Source organism: Schistocerca nitens, chromosome 10 (genome assembly GCF_023898315.1).
Source record: "Schistocerca nitens isolate TAMUIC-IGC-003100 chromosome 10, iqSchNite1.1, whole genome shotgun sequence".
NCBI lineage: Eukaryota > Metazoa > Arthropoda > Insecta > Orthoptera > Acrididae > Schistocerca > Schistocerca nitens.
In genome coordinates, this window is record NC_064623.1 from 81,078,786 (window position 1) to 81,095,547 (window position 16,762).

General features: G+C 44.9%; 1 protein-coding gene across 1 annotated transcript in view; it reads right to left on the bottom strand.

Moving 5' to 3' along the window:
• Positions 1-7,645, bottom strand: part of LOC126210591 (luciferin sulfotransferase-like) — an 80,819-nt gene extending 73,174 nt beyond the window's left edge. Inside the window, exons 1-2 of the mRNA XM_049939859.1 lie at positions 7,540-7,645; positions 1,789-2,008 (exon numbers count right to left, since the gene is read on the bottom strand). Coding sequence (XP_049795816.1) covers positions 1,789-1,990 — 202 coding nt within the window. The 5' untranslated portion in view covers positions 1,991-2,008; positions 7,540-7,645. The remainder of the gene's footprint in view (positions 1-1,788; positions 2,009-7,539) is intronic.
• Positions 7,646-16,762: the final 9,117 nt, after the last annotated feature.

The following is a 16,762-nucleotide window of genomic DNA, read 5'->3' on the forward strand; positions in this document are numbered from 1 at the left end:
GCGGTGGTAGTGATGGTATTCTTAATCGGAGCCGCTACTATTCGGTCGAGTAGCTCCTCAATTGGCATCACGAGGCTGAGCGCACCCCGAAAAATTGCAACAGCGCATGGCGGCTGGATGGTCACCCATCCAAGTGCCGGCCAAACAGCGCTTAACTACGGTGATTTCATAGGAACCGGTGTATCCACTGCGGCAAGGCCGTTGCCTACTTTTTTCAGTAAACGGCAGCAATTCGCTACAATTATTCTTGTTTCGTACATCAACCGTGAAACATAAGCTTTCAGAGAGGTATCTGTCCGCCACGGTAGCTGAGTGGTCAGCGTGATAGACTGTCAATCCTAAGGGCCCGGGTTCGATTCCCGGCTGGGTCGGAAATTTTCTCCGCTCAGGGACTGGGTGTTGTGTTGTCCTTATATATAAATAGTTAACAGCATCTCCGTGTCCAATAAGAGCTTAAAGCTAGGTACCTCTTCAAGGGACCTACGCCTTCCGTTAAGAGGCAGCGCACAGTCTGTATGGAAGGATCTTAATTGTGGTCCCTCTCTTTTGAGCCCAACCCGACGGATACCTATGGTAGATCGGGGAAAACCACCGCTCAGGCTGTGTTGCTGGCGGGGCCGGAAGGTGCTAACTGCCACACCACGTATCATTGTAAGTCTCATTGGCTCAGTGTGAACTGTTTGTACAACCAACCTACACAGCCTATACGTCAACCTCCACTATACTAAGAACTTCTCATCTGAAGCTTAAAGTTGGGCACCTCTTCAAGGGACCTACCCCCCCTGGTAAGAGGCGGCGCACGTCCTGGATGGAAGGATCTTAATTGTGGTCCCACTCTTTTGAGCCCAACCCGACGGATACCTATGGTAGATCGGGGAAAACCACCGTTCAGGTCGTGTTGTCGGCGGGGCCGGGAGGTGCTTGCGCCTGATGTACTCTGCTAGGAGCCTTGTAGGCTCAACACAAACCGTTAGCGTCATTACCTTATTAGTTTTACCACGAGTACCCTTTCATTAGCAACTTTGAGACAAGCACAAAATCAGTTACCTCTCTATTGTATATCGTAAATAGTTTAGCAGGCTGGACATGGAGGTCTTAGTCTTAGTTTCTAGCTTTAACGTACCCTAATCTCTTCTAGTTAAGGTAGTTTTTAGGATGGTAGATGTTAAAGGCATGGTGAGCAACGGCCAGCGTCTTGAGGGTCATTCCAAGACCCGGGCCGCCGCCCACAACCAGGTGACGGGCAATATTATACCTATAACTTCTCTATTCAGTTCTCTTCCTTCCTTCTTTCTAAATATTTAATTTCGTTTTGTTTATTAATATCTTACTTGATTTTGTATTAGTTATAAGTTTTTCTAATGCTGCACAAAAAAAAATATCAAATGGATCTAAACAGAGCCCGCCTCCACGTGGCGGGACACGGGCAACGGTGTGAGTGGGGACGGGAGCCGGTGTGGTGTTACTTTCAGTCACTGCGGACCCCGGACCCAGTCACAGCGGCTAAGTGGCAATATACGACCCACCATAAGAAATTAGACGGTGGGTCATAAAATATAAGCAGCTAGTGAAAAAAAAATAAAATAAAATGTGTCCTAATCATCATCATTTCATCCCCATCGACACGCAGGTCACCGAAGTGGCGTCAAATTGAAAGACCTGCACCAGGCGATCGGTCTACCCGACGGGAGGCCCTAGCCACACGACATTTCCATTTAGAGAGGTATCTGGTCTTATAGAGACGTAAAAAATCAGAAGAACCGTCGGGTTAGTTTCATTGTGACTCACCCGACTTTGGGAAGGTGACGACCCAGACGTCGTCGTGGCGGACGGGGAAGTCGAGAATGCGCTGCCCGTCCAGCACGTAGTCCCTGGGCAGCGTGATGCCTCCACGCTCCGTCACGACGTAGCCGTCCTCGTACACGTTGTCCACCGCTGCGTAGTACTTCTCCGCCAGCGGGTGTCGCAGGGGCTGTCCGGTGAACGACATTGCCAGCAGGACCACGAGCTACCTGAAGAAAACTGCCATTCATTTATTTTCTGCACTTAGTATTTGAAACATCATTCAGAATCGAAAAGAAATGCCGGCAAGGCTCAATCTTAGGTCCACTATTATTGTTCATATACACGGTGATTGTAATTATCGTTTAAAACCCCCGGGAGCGACGTAAGTGACGCCGAGTCAATTAATTTAATACGACACACATGGGGGCCGCAAATACTGGGCAGTACCCCAAAAGTGGATGACAAATGTTGAGCATGTGACGTCACCAGCTGTACCTCGCCGTACTTGCATCGGTTGAATCTATTCATGTATCTACATCTACATCTACATGGATACTCTGCAAGTCACATTTAAGTGCCTGGCAGAGGGTTCATCGAACCACCTTCACAATTCTCTATTATTCCAATCTCGTATAGCGCGCGGAAAGAATGAACACCTATATTTTTTTATACGAGCTCTGATTTCCCTTATTTTATTGGGGCGATCTTTCCTCCCTATGTAGGTCAGTGTCAACAAAATATTTTCGCATTCGGAGGAGAAAGTTGGTGATTGGAATTTCGTGAGATGATCCCGTCGCAACGAAAAACGCATTTCTTTTAATTGAAAAATATGTGAAAATCAGCCAACCGGTTGCATAGGTTTTCTATATACCTTGACCAGGTTTCGTCACCTCTTAGGGTAACTTCATCAGAAGGTAAGGTCCTCACACAACACCGATGTTACTTCTTTTTTAATGTTTGACCTTTTGAAGAACATTCTTTTATATTTTAATGTATGACTTGAGCAACTCAGCTCTTAAACCACTGTACATCTTTGACGATATGTTCTTCATGTAATTACTTTACCTTCTGATGAAGTCATCCTTAGAGGTGACGAAACCTGGTCAAGGTATATAGAAAACCTATGCAACCGGTTGGCTGACTTTTACATATTTTTCAAATTTGTGTATACGGTTGCTGCAAACGTCAGCCATTTTCAAACCTGTGTGCCTTTCTTTTAATGATGTCCAGCCCAAATCCTGTATCATTTCTGTGACATTCTCTCCCAAATTTCGCGATAATACAAAACGTGCTGTCTTTCTTTGAACTTTTTCGATGTACTCAGTCAGCCCTATCTGGTAACGATCCCACACCGCGCAGCACTATTCTAAAAGAGGACGGACAAGCGCAGTGTAGGCAGTCTCCTTAGTACGTATGTTACATTTTCTAAGTGTCCTGCCAATAAAACGCAGTCTTTGGTTACCCTTCCCCACAACATTTTCTATGTTATCCTTCCAATTTAAGTTATTCGTTATGCAATACATAGGTATTTAGTTGAATTTACGGCCTTTAGATTAGACTGATTTCTCGTGTAACCGAAGTTTAACGCGTTCCTTTTAGCACTCATGTGGATGACCTCACACTTTTCGTTATTTAATGTCAACTGCCACTTTTCGCACCATTCCGATATTTCTTCTAAATCGCGTTGCAGTTTGTTTTGATCTTCTGATGACTTTATTAGTCGAAAAACGACACTGTCATCTGCAAACAACCGACGACGGCTTCTCAGATTGTCTCCTAAATCGTTTATATAGAAAAGGAACAGCAAAGGGCCTATAACACTACCTTGGGGAACGCCAGAAATCACTTGTGTTTTACTCGATGACTTTCCGCCAATTACTACGAACTGTGACCTCTCTGACAGGAAATCACAGATCCAGTCACATAACTGAGACGATATTCCATAAGCACGCAATTTCACAACGAGCCGCTTGTGTGGTACAGTGTCAAAAGCCTTCCAGAAATCGAGAAATACGGAATCGATCTGAAATCCCTTGTCAATAGGACACAGCACTTCATGTGAATAAAGAGATAGTTCTGTTTCACAGGAACGATGTTTTCTAAACCCATGTTGACTGTGTGTCAATAGACCGTTTTCTTCGAGGTAATTCATTACTTTCGGACACATTATATGTTCTAAAATCCTGCTGCATATCGACGGTAACGATATGGGCCTGTAATTTAGTGGATTACTCCTACTACCTTTCTTGAATATTGGTGTGACATGTGCAACTTTCCAGTCTTTGGCTACGGACCTTTCGTCGAGCGAATGGTTGTATATGATTGTTAAGTATGGATCTAATCCATCAGCATACTCCAAAAGGAACCTAATTGGTATACAGTCTGGACCAGAAGACTTGCTTTTGTTAAGTGATTTAAGTTGCTTCACTACTCCGGGGTATTTATTTCTACGTTACTCATGTTGGCAGCTGTTCTCGATTCGAATTCTGGAATATTTACTTCGTCTTATTTTGTGTATAACACCTGATCGTCCCAACTCAAGTATTCACCTCGGCGCGCTCCAGACATACTCGCGCAACATTAACGCGCGAGGCTAAGTTTTCGAGTCCTGAGTCTGGCAGGCAATGTTTTTTTTTTCCACCACGTCGGGCAATTATGTGTTTACATTAGTTTAAGACTGATCGTTTGTTTTACTGGTCTCGCGGTCCCCGCTGGTTTATTGCAAAGGACAGTACAACAAAACCCTACTGAGTCGTGCCACAAGTAAAGTGCAAAATGCAAAGTGCAAAGTGCAGTACAAGAAAAACCTGAAGTGTTTTGCCACAAGTAAATGGATATAATCTTCCGAACTGCGTCGTTTTCCTTACTAAATAAAGTCTGCAAAAAAAATTAAAGAAGAAATAAAAGGAAAGAAGCTCAACATGAGAACCGCTTTTGTTTGGCTACATCTGCTGACGTCACAATTTTAGTTCTTACCATCCTCTTTTTAGACATTTCCTGACACTTTCGGCCCTATGTATCTTCATCCGAAAAAATGACGTTTTGCCATTCGTGCGCCCAGGTTCGTCGTTGTGCTGCCACCTACTGCCAGTTCTCCATATCAGCGACCTTAGTAGTCATTACACATCGTGAGAGAGCAGAATGGGGCGCTCCACGCAACTGACGGACTTCGAACGTGGTCAGGTGACAGGGTGTCATTTGTATCATACGTCTGTATGCGAGATTTCCACACTTATAAACTTCCCCAGGACCACTGTTTCCGATTTGATAGTGAAGTGGAAACGTGGCGGGACACTTACAGCACAAAAACGTACAGGCCGACCCCGCTGCTGACAGAGACCGCCGACAGTTGAAGAGGGTCGTAATATGTAGTAGGCAGACATCTATCCAGACCATCACACTGGAATTCCAAATTGCATCAGGATCAACTGCAAGTACTATGAAAGTTAGACGGCAGGTGGAAAAACTTGGATTCCATAGTCGAGCGGCTGCTTATAAACCACACATCACGCTGTTAAATGCCAAACGACGCCTCGCTTGCTATAAGAAGCGTAAACATTGGACGATTGCATAGAGGAAATACGTTGTATAGAGTGACGAATCACTGTACAAAATGTGGCGATCCGATAGCAGGGTGTGGGTATGACGAATACCCGGTAAACGTCATTAGAGATCCAACGACTGTTAGCAGAATATGGAATCTGTGGGTTCGGGAGGGTAATACGGAACGCCGTGCTGGATCCCGACGGCCTCGTATCACTAGCAGTCGAGATGACAGGCATCTTATCCGCACGGCTGTAACGGATCGTGCAGCCACGTCTCGATCCCTGAGTCAACAGATGAGGACGTTTGCAAGACAATAATTCCGGCGATACGATAATTAGCATAGCCTTCAGCTACGTCATTTGCTACGACGTAGCAGGGCGCCATTACCAGTCACTATTGATGCTGTAAAACATGTACCGTCAAGAGCGATGTTCACCAATTATGGATTAAAGTTAAGTATTCCAGCAGCTACGTACGTTTTTGGCTATTCTCATTTCCGTGTCCTGTTCGAGACCTCACGCCAGCCTGCGTGAGCTTAAACGCGTGCCTTTCGGCTTCCTCCTAGTGGATTGACTGTCTTGCCAATCCACAACAAAAACATCCCAAATGTGTTATATAGGATTCAAGTCAGGACTCTGTGCATGCCAATACATTACAGGGATGTTATTGTCGTGTAACCACTCCGCCACAACCGTGTATTATGAACAAGTGCTCGATGGTGTTGAAAGATGCAATCGCCATCTCTGAATTGCTCTTCAACAGTGGGAAGCAAAAAGTTCTTAAAACATCAATTTAGGCCTGTGTTGTGGTAGTGCCACGCAAAACAACAAGGGCTGCAAGCCTCCTCCATGCAAAACACGACCATAAAATAACACCAGCGCCTCAGAATTTTACTGTTGGCAACGTTTCACCAGGCAATGCCGGTCAACTGCTGTTTGTGTATGAGAAATCGGTTGGTAGCCCCTCACTTCATCTGTGCGGTCAGTTGCTCTACGCCTGTACACATCTCCACAGCCATCACTCACTCCTGTTATCTACTACCACTTGTGCACGAAGCTGTCTCGGCACCTGTTTTGCGAAGCGACACTTTCTCACGGTTGACATACACTACTGGCCATTAAAATTGCTACACCACGAAGATGACGTGCAGTCCGGAACCGCGCGACTGCTACGGTCGCAGGTTCGAATCCTGCCTCGGGCATGGATGTGTGTGATGTCCTTAGGTTACTTAGGTTTAACTAGTTCTAAGTTCTAGGGGACTAATGACCCTAGCAGTTGAGTCCCATAGTGCTCAGAGCCATTTATATATTATAGTGTCGAGGAGAAACAAATTGTATGTAGACCCGGACACGGTGCCAAAGGATACACGCTTACTTGTGTTGATCCGTTGTGTCATGACAAGATGACTAGGGAGATGCCACGAAAACATTCCCCAGACCATAATGCTCCCTTCTCCGGCCTAGACCCAATAGACGATTGTCGTCTGTACGATGGAGCATAAAACATGATTCACTTGAAAAGGCCACCCGTCACCGCCGAGTGGACGTACAGTCTGCGGTACTGGCGGACAAACTCCCGCTTTCGTCGCCTATGGCTGGATGCCTGGACTAGACGCCTGATGCGGAGTACCACCCGCAGAGACGTTCACTGACACAGTTGGTAGCCTGATGACCTCAGAAGTTAAGTCCCATCGTGGTCAGAGCCATTTGAGCCAATGCCCGTCCGCATGTGGCGAAGCAGACCGTCTTTTCGATGGGAAATTCTAGATCATCCTCCGTACAGCCCCGAACTTGCGCCCAGTGACTACCATCTGTTCCTCCACTTGAAGAAACACCTGGGCGGTCAGCGTCTTCAAGACGATGACGAAGTCAAAACAGGTGACGCAGTGGTTAACAAGTCAGGCGGCAGACTTCTATGAGGAGGGTATTCGAAAACTGGTGCAATGTTATGACGAGTGCCTCTATATTGATGGAAATTATGTAGAAAAGTAGATTAAGGGACAGGCTTTCATGTAAAAATAAAATTACTGAGATATCGTAGAACGTCTTTTTTTTAATTTCAACACGGTACTTACTTAAAAAACACGCCTCGTACATAGATGTAGATGGTGGACGGGGCTCAAAACAATCTTCAATCCGCCTTCCCTTCACCGCCGCCGGGCGTCAATGAATCGCCCGCGAATCCCGTCGATAATAACGGGGCACTTACCAATGCTAGAAGAGAACGGAAGGTGCCGAGAAAAGCAGTGAAGCAGTCTCCGTCGGTCAATACTCTGCTCAACGGCGACGTCCGACAACCAGGCGGTACTTGCGATTCTGCCTATATGAGTTGTTTACTCTGCGCACTTTATCTAGCGTAGCCTTACGCCGACTTTGCTCTGCAGGTAGTTTTCCGTAAGCACCGATAAAGCAGTTCCCACGGCACGTGCGGGCGCAGTATACAATACTATCGTCCCTGACTGCTCTTCGACCTAAAGGCATCGCATGTTTTGCTTATCTGCTTGTACGACTGAATATGTATCAGTCGATCACAGCGCTGTTAGATGTGTCAGTCTGGCTTTGGTGTGAAGTGACACAACCCCCGTGAGCGATCAAACTGGTCAGGTATCTACAGAGAACAACATAACCCCGTATCTGTATCTACATCTACAACTACGTTCTCCAAGCCCCTCTACGGTGTGTAGCGGAGGGTACTTCTGGTGCCTCTAACTAATCCCTGTTCCAATCACGAGTAGCACATGACAAAAACAACGGTCTCTAAATCTCCTATGTGTTCTAACCTGCTGGCCGTTGTGGCCGAGCGGTTCTAGGCGCTTCAGTTCGGAACCGCGCTGCTTCTACGGTCGTAGGTTCGAATCCTGCCTCGGGCATGGATGCTTGTTATGTCATTAAGTTAGTTAGGTTTAAGTAGTTCTAAGTTCTAGGGGACTGATGACCTCAGATGTTAAGTCCTGTAGTGCTTAGAGCCACTTGAACCATTTAGTTTTAATCTCTCTGTTTTCTCGTTACGGTCATTTAGTGTGATGTTGTTACTAAGAGGAACCAATATGTTGCTCGACTCTTCCCGGATGGTACTCTCTCGGAATTTCAATACTAAATGTCTCCGTGATGCTTCGCGACTCACGTATAGCGTCTGCCATATCTACATCCACATCTACATGTATACTCTGCAAACTACATTTAAGTGTCTGGCCTTCACAAATCTCTATTATTCCAATCTCGTATAATGCGCGGAAAGGACGAACACCTATATGTTTCCGTACGATTTCTGATTTCCCTTATTTTATTATCATAGTCGTTTCTCCTAGTACAGGTCAGCGTCAACAAAATATTTTCGCAAACGGAGGAGAAAGTTGGTGATTGGAATTTCGTGAGAAGATTCCGTCGCGACGAAAAACGCCTTAGTTTTAATGATGTCCAGCCTAAACCCTGTATCATTTCAGTGACACTCTCTCCCATATTTCGTGATAATAGAAAACGTGCTGCCCTTCTTTGAACTTTTTCGATGTACTCCGTCAGTCCTATCTGGTAAGGATCCCACACCGCGCAGCAGTATTCTAAAAGAGGACGGACAAGCGTAGTGTAGGCAGTCTCCTTAGTAGGTCTGTTACATTTTCTAAGTGTCTTGCCAATAAAACTCTGTCTTTGGTTAGCCTTCGCCACAACATCTTTCTATGTGTTCCTTCCAATTTAAGTTGTTCGTAATGGTAATTCCTAGGTATTTAGCTGAATTTACGGCCTTTAGATTCGTCTGACTTATCGTGTAACCGAAGTTTAACACATTCCCCTTAGCACACATGTGCACGACCTCACACTTTTCGTTTTTTAGTGTCAACTGCCACTTTTCTCGCCATTCCGATATTTCTTCTAAATCGTTTTGCAGTTTGTTTTGATCTTCTGATGACTTTATTAGTCGATAAACAACCTAAGACGGCTGCTCAGACTGGCTCCCGAACCGTTTATATTTGGAAACTGCTGAGCTCATCGGTCCCTAGGCTTACAAACTACTTAATCTAACTTAAACTAATTCACGCTAAGGACAACACACACACCCATGCCCGAGGGAGAACTCGAACTTCCGAAGGAGGGAACCGCGTGAACCGTGGTAAGGCACCTCAGAATGCGGGGCTGCCCCGCCTGGCAAATCGTTTATACAGAAAGGAACAACAAAGGGCCTATAACACTACCTTGTGGAACGCCAGAAATCACTTCTGTTTTATTCGATTACTTTCCGTCACTTACTATGAACTGTGACCTCTCTGACAGCAAATCACGAATCCAGTCACATAACTGAGACGATATTCCATAAGCACGCAATTTCACTACAAGTCGCTTGTGTGCTACAGTGTTAAAAGCCTACCGGAAATCCAGAAATATGGAATCAATTTTAGATCGCTTGTCAATAGCACTCCACACTTCATGTGCGTGAAGAGCTAATTGTGTTCCACAAGAACGATGTTTTTTAAACCCGTGTTGACTGTGTGTCAATAGACCGTTTTCTTCGAGGTAATTAATAAAGTTTGGAGTTTCTTGAGCAACTCTGTAACACCCTTCCGCGTCTTCAGCGTTTCGGTCACAAAACGCGCCGCTCTTCTTATTATTTTTTATTTTTTGTTTTATTTATTTATTTATGTATTTATTTATTTGTCATCAGTCTGGTGACTGGTTTGATGCGGCCAGCTACAAATCCTCTCGTGTGCTAACCTCTTCATCCCAGAGTAGCAACCTACATCATTTATTATTTGCTGGATGTATTCCAAGCTCTGCCTTCCCCTACGTTTTTGCCTTCTAAAGCTCCCTCTAGTACCATGGATGTCATTTCTTCATGTCTTAACAGATGTCCTATCACCTTATCCCTTATCACTGTTTTCCACATATTCCTTTCCTCTCCGATTCTGTAGAGAACCTCCTCATACCGCTGCAGTCTGGAACCGCAAGACCGCTACGGTCGCAGGTTCGAATCCTGCCTCGGGCATGGATGTTTGTAATGTCCTTAGGTTAGTTAGGTTTAACTAGTTCTAAGTTCTAGGGGACTAATGACCTCAGCAGTTGAGTCCCATAGTGCTCAGAGCCATTTGAACCATTTTGAACCTCCTCATACCTTACCTTATCAGTCCACCTAATTCTCAACAGTCGTCTGTAGCACCACATCTCAAATGCTTTGATTCTCTTCTGTTCCGGTTTTCCCACAGTCCATGTTTCACTACGTTACAATCCTGTATTCCAGACGTACATTCTCAGAAACGTCTTCCTCAAATTAAGGCCGATATTTCCTATTAGTAGGCTTCTCTTGTCGAGGAATGCCTTTTTTGACATAGCTATTCTGCTTTTGACGTTCTCCTTGCTCCTTCCGTCATTGGTTATTTTACTGCCTAGGTAGCAGAATTCCTTTGTATACTGCTTTGTAAAAGAAGTGCAGTATCCTGAAGCAGAAGAGGAGACGAAACTTCACGGATTGAGAGGTTTTGTGGTGTTATTCCAGAGATTACAAAAAAAATGGTTCAAATGGTTCTGAGCACTATGAAACTTAACTTCTGAGGTCATCAGTCCCCTAGAACTTAGAACTACTTAAACCTAACTAAGGACATCACACGCATCCATGCTCGAGGCAGGATTCGAACCTGCGACCATAGCGGTCGCGCCGTTCCAGACGGTAGCACCTAGAACCGCTCGGCCAACCCGGCCGACCCAGAGATTACAATATTGAATCTAGTCCACAAACAATTTGGCAGTTGAAGCACACGTATCAGTACGATTTGTAACTCTCTCTGACCTGGATGCATGCCCTGATTACATTAGAAAGCGTGTCGTAAAGCCTTTTGTATCTCCCCTTGAGGCCAGGTGGCCCACAACTGTTGTGTCTGGACATTTATACCCCGTATATTGGCAGTGGGACTGATTTGACGTCAGAACTGGCGCCACACATAGGCTATTGGGGCAAGATACAGAGATCTTGCTGGCCCAGGGAACGCCTCAATATCAATCAGACAGTTCACAGAGACACATGCTATGGGTGGACGAGACTGTGGAAAAATGGTACCGCGATGCTGTTATGTGATAAGTAATTTCTGAGGAAGAAGGGTGTCATGTGGCGTAACACTGTGTCATCAAGTTTCCGAGTGGTTACCGGTAGTGACCTGAACTCGTACGCAATGGCTCCCCACACCGAGACACTGTCTAAAACGTTGGAAGAATGGGACGTCTCTCGAGGTCGCAGCCGTAGTCGTCGACTTTGGTCATATGGGGCACTGGAGAATCGCAATTCACCGCCGAACGCATTGCGGTGTTAACGACATCCCACGCATTGGACGGTAATTCCCGAGCCCAGATGGTGCTAGTGGATGGCCAGTGGTGGAGGATGACACAGAATGTTGCAACCACTGCATTATCTGCATCTCAGATGGCAAGAGCACGTAATTGTGAGAGTTTACGATGTAATCGCCACACTATATGGCCATCCTCCGTTCTGGTGATCAGACGTGGACGACGGGAACCTTAAGAACGAGTGTGCCTGCCATCGCGTTCCCATGTAGTCCGACAGCAGGCAGTTGTCACATCTGGATGCCCTGATACATGTCGATTTTGCACGATTTGACCAGCCGGACACCCACAGTGAGTCCCCTTTCAAACTGTCACGTGCTGATAATCTGTCTCAGATGCGTACGCTGCACTTCCGTGTCCTTCACGGTGATCACTCAACATGTGACGCCGTTCGCACCCTGTATATATCCGACCAGACGTGGTAACAAAACGCTAATCACGAACAACAGTAAGGCAGTCTGGTGGCCGTTTTACCTGTCACAGAGATGGTGTGTTCGTGTATAACTGTACTGAATCCGACCATGTCGCCCCGATGCTTCGGATTTTTTATGAGTGTATTTTCTCTATTACTTCTACTAATGCAACCTGGTAAAGAACGTACGCTAACGAGCAATACTCAAACTTCTGTTTTGGGATCATGGGGGGGGGGGGGGGTCAGGATTCGAAAATTCTTATCGATTCAGGTGTTTGAAGACACGTCGTGACCCAGATACTAAATATGGCAGAAGGTACACAAAGCGGCGATGGCACATAAAAGGACTGATCCAGCTTATTTGTGGACCTGGGTTACTTTGGAGCCTAATAGGTAAACATACAGGGGATGGACAAATGTGTGGAAACAGCACTACAAATGCAGTTTTGAATATAATGGCAGATGCTAGACAAGCATGTAGGTTTCGCTACTGTATTTGACTACAAAGGGCACTAATGCAATGTCCTCAATACATTGCAAATATCGGTCGTGATCAGAATAGTATTCCGTGTGGTTGTGAGTGCACTTTGTCGGAGATAAGAGGATCCGAATGTGGTCCGATTGTTATTGGTGCTGTGGTGAGAGCTTCGGCAACCAAGTGTAGCTGCACCACCGTTTAGGATAGGGAAAGTTAGTTTTGTGCGATGTTCTGAGCACAAGTTATAGCCAAGTGCGGGCCAGATTGCAGTAAGTTACCTGACCAGCGGTTGCGAAGTGTAATGGAGGAAACAGGGCCGTCGAAATGCTGAAAAGAGTAAACGCAGTGGTTTTCATGGTGCAAGCTGTAGGCAGAAGGGCCGCTGAGTCGGCTGCTGGCGCAGCCATCCTGATGTAACTGGAACTCTGCAGCTGTCGTACAAGGCCGGCTCGACACAGCATTGCGTGCACAGGCCACTGGGGCGCTACCTCAGCAATGCGGGGCCTTGTGACACAGACCGAGGTGAATGGAGCAATGTAGTGGAAACAATAAATCATTTTGAAAGTTCTCGCCGAGTTCTAACATGCCACATTCTGGCACCAGACTACAGAAGGTAGCCGAAGTGTTTGCTGTTTCAGGAGGCAACGTATCGGCTTGAGTGTGACAGCATGCGTATCTTGTTATGGCATAAAGTCAAGCGCTGGCAAGCCAGTCGGTAACGACAGAGAAGAGAAGGCTGTGAGAAGATGTCAGACGTCGCATGCTGACCGATCCCTCTCCAGGACGACAACGCAACAGCAGCGGCTCCTTCGCGAAGAGGACATAAGCGCCACGACCGACTGGTCGCGGCTGAGTTGGGGAGTACCTTCAAGACTAGCGAAGAGTCAACGCTCGTTACTTCGCTTGTGCACTCTATGTAACAGACTTGCGATCGTATATACTGAAGAAACTTGATTAGTTCGAATGTCGCCCTTTGCTTGCGACACATCGGTGTAATTTACAAAGTTAGGTGTCGTCTCTTTTCATTTTGTAATAAAACTCATTAATATGATTTGTTTGATTTGACTGTCTGGCGAACAGAGTACGAAGGATTCACTAGACACCCCATATTTGACGTCAAGGCTGGAGATATAATATATCTAAAGTTCTCCTAAACGCCTCGCATAACAACGGGATTTTATGGTGCTTATACTTCAGGTTCTGTTGGTGATAAAAGGGGAGCGTCAAGTGTTTCGGATAGCTCTTTGGCTAGGTACCATTTGTATACTCAACGCAAGGGTCATCTTACTGTCACTACCTTACAGAAAAGGGTTAAAGTATAAATACCCGTATTACACACTTCCTCCTACTTAGACAAATGGAGCGAATCGGTTGGTACTTTTTGCATGTCATGGGCTTGATGGGACTTAGGCAGAGCATTAATCCACTGGCTGAAATCTTTAATATTTATTTCTAATATCCAGTTTCCGAGATACAGACGTTCAAAATTACGTTACCTGTACCCGCAAAATACGCACGTAAAATCCGCTGTGAGGCGAAAACGAAGTCCATAAAGTGACTTACGAAAGAGAAATTTGCTGTCAAGGGTCTCCGTTCACATCTAGAAACCCCATGTTGTGGTATTGAGGTACATGGAATTTTTTTTTTTTTTTTTTTTTGCACTTAAAATTCAGATCGAGCGAAGTGGCGCAGTCGTTAGCACACTGGACTCGCATTCGGGAGGACGACGGTTCAATCCCGCGTCCGGCCAACCTGATTCACGTTTTCCGTGATTTCCCTAAAACGTTCCAGGCAAATGCCGGGATGGTTCCTTTCAAAGGGCACAGCCGACTTCCTTCCCCGTCCTTCCCTAATCCGATGAGACCGATGACCTCGCTGTTTGGTCTCTTCCCCCCAAACAACCCAACCCCAACTTAAAATTCAAAGTGAGTTGTAAAATTAGTTTTGCATTATTTGAATTTCACGTACGTAAACTAACAACATTTCTTTTGATATGAGTTATGCTCCATGTTGCAGCATGGGAAAGAAGGGAACCAGTATAAAAACGCTCGTATCTGAGCACAAAAAAATGCAAATATGTTCCTGTTTATTTTAAAAGCTCTGTCTGAAATGTGGGTAACACGTGTAACATTCTTCCTTAGCATATTCAAAAAATTTTCAGAAGTTTTTCCATTTGAACGTATTCTCGCTTTCTACGAGGACGAGAGGAAGACATTACCTGTGGCAAAGAGAAAAGTAATAAATAATGGACGAGGAAGAGAGGAAGACATTACCTGTGGCAAAGAGACAGAAAAGTAATAAATAATGGACGAGGAGGGAGGAAGAGATTAGTTTTTAAAGTCCCATCGACAAGAGGGGCGTTAGACACGGAGCGCAAGCTCGTGTTACGGAAGGATAGAGAAGGAAAGCGCCGTGTCCTTTTGAAGGAATCGTGCCAACATTTTCCTTAAGCGATTTAAGTAAATCACGGATAAACTAAATCGGAATGACCCGGGGGCTGGTTTGAACCGTCGTCCTCTCGAATGCGAGTCCAGTGCGCTAGCCACTGCTCTATCCCGCTCGGTAAATAATGAATGATATTAGATACTGATTGTGTTATACAAAGAGTGAAAGAGACAACGGACAGAAAGAGACGGGCACAGTGGACAGTGACAGAATAGTGCTAGGAAAAGAGTGAAGGAGACAGAGTTAGGGGGAAGAGGAATAAAGAGAAAGTGGAAGTGGGAGTGAGCAAGTGACAATAAGAGACAGCTTACATGACAGTGACAACAAGGAAGAAAGAGGCAGTGACAGTTAGAAGGGACAGCAGCGGTGGGAGGAAATGAATGAAATAGTAGCAGGAGGAGTGAGGAAGAGGGAGACAGCGACAGTGTGAGGAAACAGTTCTAGTAGATCAGAAGGAAAGAGACAGTGACTCTGACAACGAGTTGGAGTGAATGAGTGAGTGAGATTAGGCATCGGGGAGTTGCATGATAAAAAGAGCCTCAATATGTTCACATGCCAAAATTTTTGGGGAAAACTTTAAAGATTCCGAGGAAGGTACAATGAGTCAGCTGATATCTCACTTTTCAGTCAAGTCTTTAAAATAAACATATTCGCATTTTCTGCGCTTCAACTGGAGCATTTTTCCGCTGGTAGTTAATTGATTGTTAAGAAATATTTCACACGGATAGTATTTTCAAATTACTGTGAATATTGCTGCTATTCGTGGGAATATGAAACGGTCTCCAAGCTTTCATTATTTTTTACTTTTTCTATTTGATTTTGCATTCCCGCAACATTTCGATCTAACGATTTACTATATGGCTTCTAATCCGGGAAAGCAGTATCGACACTCTGAAAGTAAACAAAATTAGTCAGTTGCAGGCGCCTAAATTTAGACATGCATTTGTTGAGAACAATGGGATGAAACTTAATTTCTGGCAGTGTTAAGACGTACCCTGTGTCGAAATTGCTACCTGCGAATGTCCAAGTAGTTTGCCGTGCTTAAGACGCTTAAGCGCAATCTCGTCCCAGCGCAATAGAAGATCGAGAAAAACAGTTAAATAAAAAAATAAGAAACTAACGTTGCTAGATGTTAGTGGAGAAACGCAGCAGAGGCGTACCTGGTTTATCAGTAGTACGCAGGTAATGATAAGTATTGAATTAATGTAGACGTACACAACACGTAATAGAGGAGTTGTCTGAAATGGTAATTATTCCTCCCAACACTATTGCAGTCCTCCGGATTAAATAGATCTCCACTCTTTCATAATTTCCTCTTTAGCATGAACATAAAGTTTTACGAGTATCGATCAACCCGTTGCTATGGAGAAAACTTCGTAAACGTAGAACTCGATAAGCGTACCAGAAAAAACTTTCACATACGTTTACGATGTGCTTATCGTACTACTAGAAGTAAATTTGAATTATCTTGAACCAATAACCTCCCCTTCTCCTTCCAGTATTAATTACCAAAAATAAGTATCGTACATGATAAGTAATTCAACCAGTTAAGCCTATCTCCAATACCCTCACAATAGCGTCCTTAGCTGTACTTCAGAATACCTTTGTCGTCGAAATAAACAATTCTCACATACCGTACGTTAGTTAAAAATCCAAAATTATCACTTAATTGTTGATATAGGGCATTTGTGAATTAAAAAAAAAAACAGATGTGGAATAAACTTCGCTAAACGCAGCGTCTGGTATTCAGTTATCTACTTATTCCTTACGTGTTAC